This window comes from Nanorana parkeri, unplaced genomic scaffold, assembly GCF_000935625.1.
Source record: "Nanorana parkeri isolate BGI_ZX_2015 unplaced genomic scaffold, ASM93562v1 scaffold222, whole genome shotgun sequence".
NCBI classification, from domain to species: Eukaryota; Metazoa; Chordata; class Amphibia; order Anura; family Dicroglossidae; genus Nanorana; species Nanorana parkeri.
Genome location: NW_017306490.1, coordinates 684002 through 695702, shown reverse-complemented (window position 1 = coordinate 695702; position 11701 = coordinate 684002). Strand labels below are relative to the sequence as shown.

The 11701-nt window shown below is 38.5% G+C and overlaps 1 protein-coding gene across 1 annotated transcript in view; it reads right to left on the bottom strand.

Annotated features, from left to right (window-relative positions):
* Window positions 1-498: 498 nt before the first annotated feature.
* Window positions 499-11701, bottom strand: part of SLC25A22 (solute carrier family 25 member 22) — a 35930-nt gene continuing 24727 nt past the window's right edge. Inside the window, exons 7-9 of the mRNA XM_018556041.1 lie at window positions 9452-9606; window positions 5404-5479; window positions 499-1045 (exon numbers count right to left, since the gene is read on the bottom strand). Of these exons, the coding sequence (XP_018411543.1) occupies window positions 892-1045; window positions 5404-5479; window positions 9452-9606 (385 nt within the window). The 3' untranslated portion in view covers window positions 499-891. The remainder of the gene's footprint in view (window positions 1046-5403; window positions 5480-9451; window positions 9607-11701) is intronic.

Genomic DNA, 11701 nt, shown 5'->3' with positions numbered 1-11701 from the left:
GAATTGATTACATTAGCGGCTCTTAGAGGTCCTAGAGGGGAGAAGAGGCTACACACACAGGTCTAGCAGCCTGGCGGGATCGAGGATCAGGTGAGTAAATCTGCTTTATTTGAGCCCCCTAGCAAAAACAAGCACTTAACAATTGCAGTGCAAGGGTAGCCCCACTGCAAGGGTACATTTTTATTTTGCCGGAGTTATTTTTTAAATCAAGCAGATCAACTATATACAATGAAGAGAACTATTTTGTGTATTGGAGTATATTTTTGCACTAGCCTATCAATTTTTTTAAAATATCTAGTTGCCTAGTAGGCTTAGAGTATAAGCTGTATATATGTGTATGCATGACATGTACTCTTTAACAGTAGGTATCCTGATTATTCTCTGGTAAACCTAGCACATATAAAATCACAATCCCCATCATTGTTTTTTGCTTGCTTCAACTATTCATATTGATGTCTGACAATTTAAATTTGCAAATAAATTAACCATCTAAAATTGTGGACGTGGCCTTCCACGTACGGCATGTTGCAGGTCCATGCAGCAGAGCTTAAAATAACAACATGATTGTTAGGTCTGAATCAGAGACCTTTACCATTTAACATAATAAAACAAAATGTGTTCCAGCAACGTAAGCCATAACAACCAGACGTACTACAGCTTTCTTGCCTGTCAGGTTTAACACTGTGTCCTGCTTGCCAGTGTGGAATGCTACCTAACTAGCTGCAAGGCTCTGCAGGTATTCAGGACAGATCGCACTTGTGAAAGAAGGTCTTCCAGCTTATGAACCCACAAGTGACAAAAGGCAGGGCCAGGAAGTGTCCACACGTGGGCTGTGTGGCAAGAAGAGCTGAAGTTAGGGTGTTGCTAAAAGAAGGTGACTGAAGGTTGTCGTTAATCACGCTTGGAGGGTAAGAAGCCCAGGATAAATTCACCAATGCCTACAAAATAGATGACTTGTGCAATGCCAAAAAGTGGAGCAATAACCAGGGCTCTGCAGTACGCCCCCTTCAGGAAGGCAGCGGGACCCTCGCTCCTCCAGATCTTCCTGAAAATATAAAGACATATGTTGAAGAAACAAAATTCCAGTACAATACATGGCAAATAAGCAGCAATTAAAACTGTTGAATGAGAGATTCTAGGTCTTATACACACCTCAACCATTTGCAATGATGCAACATATTTCTCAAATTTACTGTAAGTCAAACATTTTTTGCATTTTTTTATTAGAGTTAAAACTTCTGTCAGGACTTGGAATTTGAGAATTCACTTTCTGTCCAGCAGACACAACAGAAAACTTTGAGGAAATCCTTGCAATGTGAGGTAAATCCAGCTGTCACCGGAACAAATGTCCCCATTAAGATGGCCATACACCTATAGATTTTCTGCAGATTTTCTATGGTCAGATGGAAAAAGTGCAACAGATTCCTCCATCTACACTAAACTGTATGGATGGAGGAATCTCCTGCTGGGCCAAGCTTCAGTATCTTGCTAGTCGGCCCCACTGGCTGTCAAAATACCTAAACAATCTGATTGGATGCAGGCATTGTTCAGGTATTTTGAGAGCAAGCGGGGGCGACTTGAAAGATACTGAAGCTTGGCCCAGTGGGAGATTCATCCATCCACACAGTTTAGCGTAGATGGAGGAATCTGTTGCACTTTTTCCATCTGACCATAGAAAATCTGCAGATAATCTATAGGTGCATAGCCAGATTTAGATATACAGTACCTTCTTTTGCTGTTCTTGTGAACTCAACTTTTTGTGTTTTTTCTCTCACTTTCAGTCTCAGCGACAGTGCTTACCAGGACAAAGAGAATTAATCTTTCTAGGAGGGACACACATATCAAAAAATCCTAAAAAGATCCAACTCCTCACCATTCTATTCAAAACTACAAAAAACGTTTTGCCTATGGATACACTTTAAGGTCTTTTGAAACTGAAAACAAGCTTCAAACTTAAAGAAGTTTCCTCATCTGTCCCTAATGCTAAAGAATCCCCAAAATTGAAAGCATATGTAAAGTTATTTTTTTAGTTTTGAATAGAGTGGGGCTGCATTAGATCCTCTGTCTGATTCTTATTTCTGAATGGTCCTGGTGACCATTATCTCTGGTACAGGAAGTGATGGAAAATCCAAAATGTTGGACTGGTCGCAAAAAACAGGTGAGGGGAAATCTTCTAATGGGGAAACTTCTTCTGGTGACAAAAATCTAAAAAAGAACATCCCCTCACTTTAGAGAAACCTCCTTTTACATCCTGTTGAGGCAGGAAGCGAAGGGAGATCTCCAAAACAGGACACAGACCGGTAGAGAAACCTACAGGGACATCCATCCAGCATCTGACCCTAAATACCACTGATAGGAAGGGCATGGCTACTGGTAATACCGTATTATGGCTCGTAAAATAGAAAAAGCCAGCGTCAATAGTGAACCACAGTTGTTTTTTGAAGGCATAAACATGACAAAAAGTGCCAAAGAACATGTTCCTCCACCAATGTTGTGGGGCCTTATACGGCCCCTTTCTAAAGACAACAGACAAAGCACACGTTTTGTCTGACACCTTAAGAAAGCGGTCCTGTGAAGTCCCAAAATGTTGATGGAGGAACATTTTTTTTGCCACTTTTTCTTTGTCACTTGTCTCATTGAGCCCTCAACAAATAACTAAGGCTCATTATGGGACAGTGCTTTTTCTATTTAATGAGATAAAAAAAAACCTAAGGATTGTTTCAACCATTCTCTGCTCTATTCAACACTACAAACAAGGTTTTGGCTAAAGCTTTGACTTTACATCCCCATAAGGTATATGTAAAGCAAAAATCTTTTGTTCTAGTTGTCAGTTGTCTGGTTTAGCCTTTGGGAGATTTCCTCTCACCTTCTGTTCCTTGACAAATTCTTCTTACCTAAACACATAATGCTGAACTCCATGCATATAATCAACACGATTTAATGTAGTTAGGCATTCCTTTATAAATAGTTAAATGTATCCTTACATAAAATTAAAGTAAATAGTTGAATTTGGCTAGGACGTATGCGTTGATGCATGTTGCGGTAATCCATGTTTTAACATGTTACTGGAATGTATAAGTCTAAATGGACAATAAAGTTAAACCAAATCCCCAATTCTGTGACCTTAACATTAATCTAATCCCTATTCATGACAGCGCAGTACCAGGATACAATGACATGACTGATGCACTTTATGACTAGCCCATACTAGCAATTCTGATATCTGATCCATCTCCATTTGTGGATTGAGTGGCCAATTCTGTTATGTTCCTCCCTTCTTTTAACAAAACTCCAGTGTTTACTGTACTCTATGCAAGTTCTGTGCCCAGCCTAACGGGCTCACTAAGCAGGGTTTGGTGACAGTACACTGAATATTTTTACGCTATCAGTCGCAGCCACATACATAAAATATGGGCTAATGTCTTTGTGTGACAGAGCTGCTCTTTATTCCAAGTCTGACCTACTTTATGATCTGCCCTTGAGAGAATAATATATAATAGATGAAGAGAAGGACCCAATCAATTGCCCATAGTAACCAAAGCGCACTTGTCATTTTTCTTTGCAGCCTGAAGAATGAAAGAAGAATGCTGATTATGGGCAAAAATATTAAATTGTCTTTACCTCCAGCTGCTTGCAAAAGTTTAAAAGCATTGCCAGAAGACATGGAATGAACTGCATATACATTGCCCACAGCTCCTAAGCACATATGCAAACTATGCAGTTATTACAGAGTTTCATAGTAAGTCAGTTTGAAAAAAGACACTTCCATTGAGTTTATTTTACAGGGTTATTTATTATAAATATTATTGGCCAGCTGTATTCTGTGCATTTACAGTAAATCTATTCTACATTTTTACTGTTCTCACTGCAAAGAAGCCTTCCTGAGTAGGTTAAACACTTCCTCCAAGAGGGCCCCCTTGTCTTATGACTTTAAAGTCAACAATTTTACACCAAGCTATATGAAACAGCATTTTTATAAGGTGATATATCCCCCCCTTGAAACAACTCTGTCGCTATTTTTAAAACATAGAACAAATGCCTCCTTGGAAATCAAGCAATTAACACTTAATTGTCCTGCAGACCGTGCCTCAAAATTCAATTGGGTTGTTGAGATAGTCTTGCTGAAAGATCTTCAGCATCCAGCACACTTTTGGGTGTTTTGTATGCCTGGTCCGGCACTGTGCATTGCGGTTCCGATCCTGTGTCCTGTGGTGATGTAGAGGCAAGCAGAGGAACCCACAGAGTGCAACGAGGAATACCAGCATCAGACACTCCAGGAAGTGTTGAATGTTACAAAATGTTGAGCAAAGCTTCTCTCTTCAACTGGAGGAGTTCAGCAGCACAGGTAGTGGGTCAGGTAGGTATCAACTGCTTGCTGTGCAGGGGGGCATTAGCTTTATGTCTTAAAACCACCAACAGAGTAGTTGTAATCACCTCTTCTCAAGGAATAACACATTGAAGCCCAACAAACAAACCCATGAAGTGCACCCCCCCTCCCCGCGCTGTAAGGGTTGAATCCTCATTAGGTCTAGGGGGGTGCAAAAATAGGAGATATTACGTACCTTACTCCCCACTCCAGCACTTTCCTTTTCTCCCTGATGCTCTGGGCTAGTTATTAACCCTGCACTGTATTGGAGCAGGCAAGTATGCGACCATGGCGGGGTTCACCTTAGAGAGAAGGCTTTGCGAGAGCTATCACATAGATAGAAGGAGCCTACTGGAGCAAAGCGTGAAGTAAGTATCACTCCTTATTCCTGCATTCCTAGATTTAACGATGAGATAACCCTTGCAGTGCTGGGTGGGTGGGGTGGTTGATGGCACTGCAAGGATTTTTGTTTTGTGCCCAGAATTGTGCTTTCAGTTCAGCTAATCTTTCCTCCATGCTCCTTAATAATTTAGTTTGCATTTTCAGGACTCTTTACAGCTAGAAAACATTTTTTTAACTGGTTATTATTTTCAATATTTTATATAGCCCAGGGTGCTCAATACTTGCAAATTCTGTTACTTGTAATGACAGGTGATATGAGATGTGCCCATCATGGTCTTTTTCACCCCTGTGACAGACCTGCTAACTTTCCTCTTCAGCTTGCCAATACTAAGCACCAGAACATGCACAGTAGAAGCATAAATGCAATTGCTTTGTGGAAAAGGAAACACTTTCTTATTGTTCACACAGATTATCCAACATGATGAAAGTTTTCTGAAGGCAATTGTGATTATTTTTGATAATTGGATATGCTTATGTACAGGACTTTACTAAAATGCCCAACAGAAGCAAGTTTGAAACAGTCCCATTGAAACAGACAACAGCATTCTCCTTCAGTATGTGTCACAGCCAAAGGCCAAATACAGATGGCCATATTTGTGTATAAATGGACTACCTCTGTCAGCTTGACATTTTACCTGGCACAGTCTATGATTCCTGAGTAAGTATCTTCATTTACTCCTCGCTGCAATGTTTGTAATCTTGTTTTAATCACTGGGAAAAAAAAATTTGATGATTAAAAAAAGGTTATTTATAATGTTGGTCATTACTGTACTCATGTAAACATACACCCTATATAACGTTAACAGTGTTCTCCATAATACCACTAAAACACTAATCAGAATTACCGTTGGCCTCTTACAGCTTTGGCATTGTTACAGTACGACCCAGCACCGGGCATTTGTCAGTCTCAGTAAGTGTTTATAATAAGCTGTTTTTGGATAACGCTGTATGTATGTATGTAATTATCTTCCCTCTTCTTACATGATACACCATGGGCTGTAGAGCTTTTACCCCATTGGTTTAGATTTTCTGCATATACGCAATAGAAAGTGATGGCATTCCACCTGCTGCATGTACTTAAATAAAAGTCTGTCATTATTTTCTAAGATTGATCCTTGTCCTTAGACTAATGCCTACTCTGGGTTGTCCTATAGGAAATCAGGGCTAAAGGAAGGAAACCTTCACTGTGACAGACAGGCCACACAGGAAGGTCATATAAGTTACACTAATATATTACACTTACTGCTGCTAGGCCAAGGACCACATTCCTGGATTTTATTCTAAAAGCACACCTATAACAGGGGTGGAATAATGACTATGGAATTCAGGAGCCAATTCGTCCAACCAATTTGTCCATTTTTTTTTAGAAGCTAGCTCCATTGACAACAACTAGAGAAAAACTGGAATGTTGGGCACCAGCTGTAATTTTTAAGGAGCAATGGCTACCTGTGTACAAGGGCTGGACAAACTCCAATGAATGCTCCATGAATGTTTGAGTGTCCAGCAGAGTAAATCTCTTATGGTATCATATGACTGACAGCCACCGCTCCCCACAGGGATCCCCCCTCTGACTCGAAGGACATACAGGGGAGGGAGCGGGCACAGCTGACTCTGACTTTAGATAAGCAGAGCCAGCTGTGAACTAGGTAGTGGGTGGATCCTGACAATATTGTTGGAATCTTTCCCTGCTGCAGGTTGGCACTGCGTTGTGTTAGCATATAGCGGACAAAGCCAGCTATTTGGTGAGTTTGGGCTCACAGGAGGACATTAGTAAGTGTCCTCCTGCGACCCAAAAAGCAAACTAACTAAATGGTTTAGTTCTCTTTTAACAACTCCTCTTAAAGTTGATCTTTACCCACCAATTCCTTGTCTCTCAAAACAGTTACTGTTAAGGCATGCCAACTGTCAAGGTTGCCAGTGTGCTTATTTCAGCTCTCCACCAAACTTTCAAGCCCTGGTGTCATAGTTGATCACATGTGCAGCACCACGCAACTGCAATCCAAATAGAGGCTAAGATGGCACCTTCTTTGGCTGTAAGAGATAGTAGGTTGTAGTTCTGCTTTAACCTTCATCTTAGAAAGAGGTAAAGAAGTCAGATGATAAAGCCTGTTTACTTTTTTACACTTAAAGTGACTCTTGTTGCACCTAAATTAAAATAACGACTCATAAGACAAAGTAAACAACAGAAGGACACGGTTGATGCCAGAGCAGCAACCTGTTAAACATGCAACTAGAGAGCCATCTGTCACCTATTTAGAGAGAATGGAGGAACTCTGGCTACAAAACATAACCACTATGCAATTATTTCATAAAATATAAACCCCTTTTGTCACAGGCACATGTGAAAAATACTTCTTTCTCGGCATGTCATTGGTAAGTAGACCTAAACCAGGGAAATTGTTTCTTCCTATGATAATAAAGTGAGTAGTCACTATTTTGCTCTATGTAAACTGTGGTATCAGTATACAGTGAAAAGGGTGGACACAGACACATAAGACACTGTAATTATTAATAAACATGTAGCCTGCAAATTGGGTTTACTTCATTTAGTTGACCAGTTTTAAGCAGTGGGAATTCAAATTGCCTTCATCAACAAGCCTTCCATTTCCCTCTGCTAAATGTCATTTATGCGGCCTGTTCTCCTTTCAGTGGTTGCTCTCAGAAGTAGGCTGATAAAAAAAGACTTTCAGTACTCTATATAAACCATCTTTCTTTATATGCTGTATCCCTCAGGTTCTTATAGGTTCATGGTATACTTCTGCTTACTTAGTAGGTTCATCAAAACATTTTAAAATTTTGGTAATCATACATAACTTAATTTGTTTGATGTTAAAAATATATTGGATTGTTTAGAAAATATCATACACAGTTGGAGTTTTTTGCCCCTTACATTAAAGGGTATTTTAAAGGATGTGAACCATACCAGGGGTAATTAATTTTTTCTTCATTCATTGGTTTGAAGTAGAACATTTAACAAACTATGAAATTGGCAATGTAATCATTTACAGGTATATATACCTGTAATGTAAGTATTTGATCTTTATACATTGTCAAGAGTATGATATACATACATTGCTTCAAATAGCATGCACAAGTTAGACATACCATTCCATGACAGTAGAAACTTTAACCTAAGACCAGGCCCACTTAAGTTGGGGTGGTGGTCCAGTCGGAAAGTGGATAGAGAATGGAAGGATAGAAAATGGAAAAGGAAGAGATGAGGGAATCCCCTCAAACCTCAATGATCCAGTAAAAAGTGTTAAATTCATGGGTCTCACGTCTTTTCCAACTTGATTTGTGTATTAGGTAAAGTACGTATGAGTTTATCATTGATCATCACCCAATTTAGTTTGTGTTTGAAAAATATATAGAAATAGTGGGTTTCTTTCAATTCTTTGCTATCACTCTGCTTGCAATTAGAAATATATTGAAAACCAATCACTTGGTAAATTTGAGAAGATTCTGATTTCATTTAAGAACTAAGCAATCTCGGGGAATGTGGCAATGTGAGCCTGGGTTACAGAATATATTGTATTGTAATTCTTACCCTTATTGTATTGGATTCTTATCTAACTTTTCTAGACCTTAGGGCATTGCCAACAAATGTGATACATGGGCCCCAGTTGACCAAAGTCTCTAAAACACAGTGGATATACTTCTGAAACTAACTTACAGGGCCTGGAGGGAGCCATATCGAACTTCATCAAGGTTTTGTAGTCCGATTCTATCAATTATGTATTGACTGTTATCCGTAATTCTAATAATTGTTAATGGTCTCTGGGATTTTCACATATTCAAACATGTATTTACACAAATACCCTGTCTTCTATCTCCCCTCGGCCCTTCTTCTTCTGTACTTAAGATGAATAGTGGTTTTGTACACATTTAATTTCCTTTTTTTATGGCTACGACTGATCAAAATAAACATTTTGATATTTAAAAAAATATTTATGCTTGTTTTAGTTGGTAAATATTCAATATTGCAAAATGTTTTTATGCAGTCTTCTATGCAGCCACTAAGGGACCTCCAGACCCCTTTTCCCATATTCAGCTATTTTCTCTGTCAGTTGTGTTGAACCAAAAGGACCTAATTCAGCTACCACAGCAGGGACCTATTCCTTCTCAGATGGCTTACTAGGAGATTTCAATCAAACACAAGTAGCCTCATACAAGCATCCTTCTCTTTAAGTAACCCATTATGCTTTTAGAATCATTTGTCCTGTATTAAATGTGTATTTGTAAAATTATAGTTTCCCTTTAAAAGTAAAAATCTAACATTAAATCTTACTACCCCCATCTTAGATTCTAGAAAATACATACCTGTACTTTAAAACCTTAACTGAATAAGACAAAGAACAATATGAACCAGTGTGGTAACTCACAGCAAATCACCTTTCATTGCCCTAAATGCTGTTCAGTAAGCAAATATGATATCTGACTGGCTGCTATGGGTTACAGCACACTTAATTGCAAAAAAACCTGACTGTGCATCTCTCAGTGCACCTACTTGTACCATCTACTGATTATTTCACATGAATACAGTGTTTTATATTTTTGCAGTGCTGTGATTCAAATGTGTGTATATTAAAGGCACAAGCAGCAACAATGGCAACATTTGGCACAGGCTGCAATGTAATCTGTGACTACCCCTCTATGGTGTCAGCACTACCCTACAAAACTTACCATCACATGGATTAACAGCAACAGCAGCAGTGCTCCCTGCTGCACAGCCAGCAAGGAAAGACACAAAGAAGGGAGATTTCTCATCTGGAGTTTTCTGACCAAGTTTGTTCAAGTTGGCAAAGAGGGGGAAATATATTATTGAAAATGGTACATCCCTGAAGAGAATAAAACATGCTGATTAGATTAAAGAGGATAAAACAAGTACTTTATTAATAATATAATAGTAATAATAATAATACATTTTATTTCCAATATTTATCATAGTTACCCTAAATGGAACTAAGAAGTTGTCTCTTCAATGTATTTGCACAAGGCTGTCTCATCTACATTTCATGTTTTTATTTTTGATCCTCTGGATCAACAGGGGGTAATTGTGGGCATAGCATTGAGTTTAGGTTTTTCTTGCTTTTTTTCTCTCCATATTTATAGGTTGAACTGGATGGACATGTGTCTTTTTTCAACCTGACTAACTATGTGATTATGTAACTATGTAAAAGGGAGCAGAAAGGCTCACAAAGATTACTGATTACTGATCTTGTAAATCTGCTAGTAAATAATGGCAAATGACAAGTAGAAGTAGGATATGTTACTGTTTTAACTTTTCTTTTCCCAAAGTCATGTTTTACTGATAGCAATTTGAGTAGCCGCAAGTCTGTAGCCGATTACAGAACAATGAGCTACACATGGTCCTCTGTTTTTCTTATACCTCTAAAGACGGAATAAATTAGGTGAAAAGGAGAATGCTGCATGTACAAACCCTACTGTACACGCTCCAAGTTGCAGACATAATGGTATGAAGGTACAGACAAATAAAGGTATTCGGCATTTTTGAAAAAAGGTTTGAGGCCTATAAGATCACTGATTAAAGTATATGTACACCAAGTCATTAAAATATCATATCAACTTTAACACGTTAATGTAATTTCAAAAGTCATTTTCAATATTTTATTACTGTAATCTGAAAAATTAATTAAAATTATGCCTGGTGATCCTTCCGTGAAGGTTCATGTCTTGGGCACTTCCTGTTATAGAGAGACAACCCTCTGTTCTAACAATTGTTCTTCTACTCTGTCACATGGTTTTCCAGTGGAGACTACAAGCAGCTTTGATGATGCACATTACATGGGCAGGATCCTTTGTTGTCACCATCCAGAAACCCACCCTAAGAAATGCCATGTTGCCAATGCTAGCAAGCATGCATTTAGATAGTAAGTATGTAGAGCACATTATGAACAATAGATGGAGCTGGGGATAATAGAAAATAAATACATGTTAGTAATGAGATACAATGCATTTATTTCCTATAATCCTCAGCTACATCTAGTGGCCATAATGCAATATCTTCCCCATTCACTATGTTCCGTATGAATTAACCTACTGAAGAACACTCCACCAGAAGAGAAAATACACGAAGAACATTTGTTTTTGCCCAAATCTTACAATAGTTGATTAACTCTCACCAAACTAATTTAGCTGTAGCTTCACTGGATGAATATATAAACTATGCACCTTTTTAAGAACATAGGTCAGGTCATAGGTTAAATGTTAGGGTCATGTAAAGTATTAGGTATATGTTTCATGTTTGGGGCATGGATGTACATTTTATTTCCATTTATTAGTCAGATTCCAACAATAATTAAATAGCCCTGGTAGTAAATGGGTTAACGTCATGCATGAGGAAAGTGTATAGGTGTGTTGAGCTTAACGTTGTTTTTCCAAAAAGAGCGAATGGCTTCAAGACGCCTTATTCTGATAGTCTTTGTCTGCCAGTGACAGGTGCATTTTATGGTTTTTATCACTATGCTGCAATTTTGTTGTCTGGCTTTAAAAGTCATTGCAATCGCTGACAAAAGATGCCGGCGCAGATGAAGGTGTGAGAGTGTGTAGACAATCTGGCAGAATTACATAGCACATGATCACAGGCTTGGTCCAGTTATTTTGTATTGGCAGGCTGTAACACAGAGTTATTCTGTTCCATATATAGAGCGCTGCTATTTTATCTGCGTCCATCAGTAAGTGTGTTCTGTATCCAAGACAAACTGTTGTCCTTAATCTAAGCCTGGTTCATGGCCTTGTGTTATAATACATACTGGGTTACATTCCACATAATACAAACTACAGCTGATTTACTTCTTCTGTCTAGCCAGATATACAATATATTCCTGAATATGTGTACAACAAAACTGCATTTATGTTCTACAAAAACAACTTGTAATAATGAGGTTTTAGGGCTCACCCAAGAAAGAACCC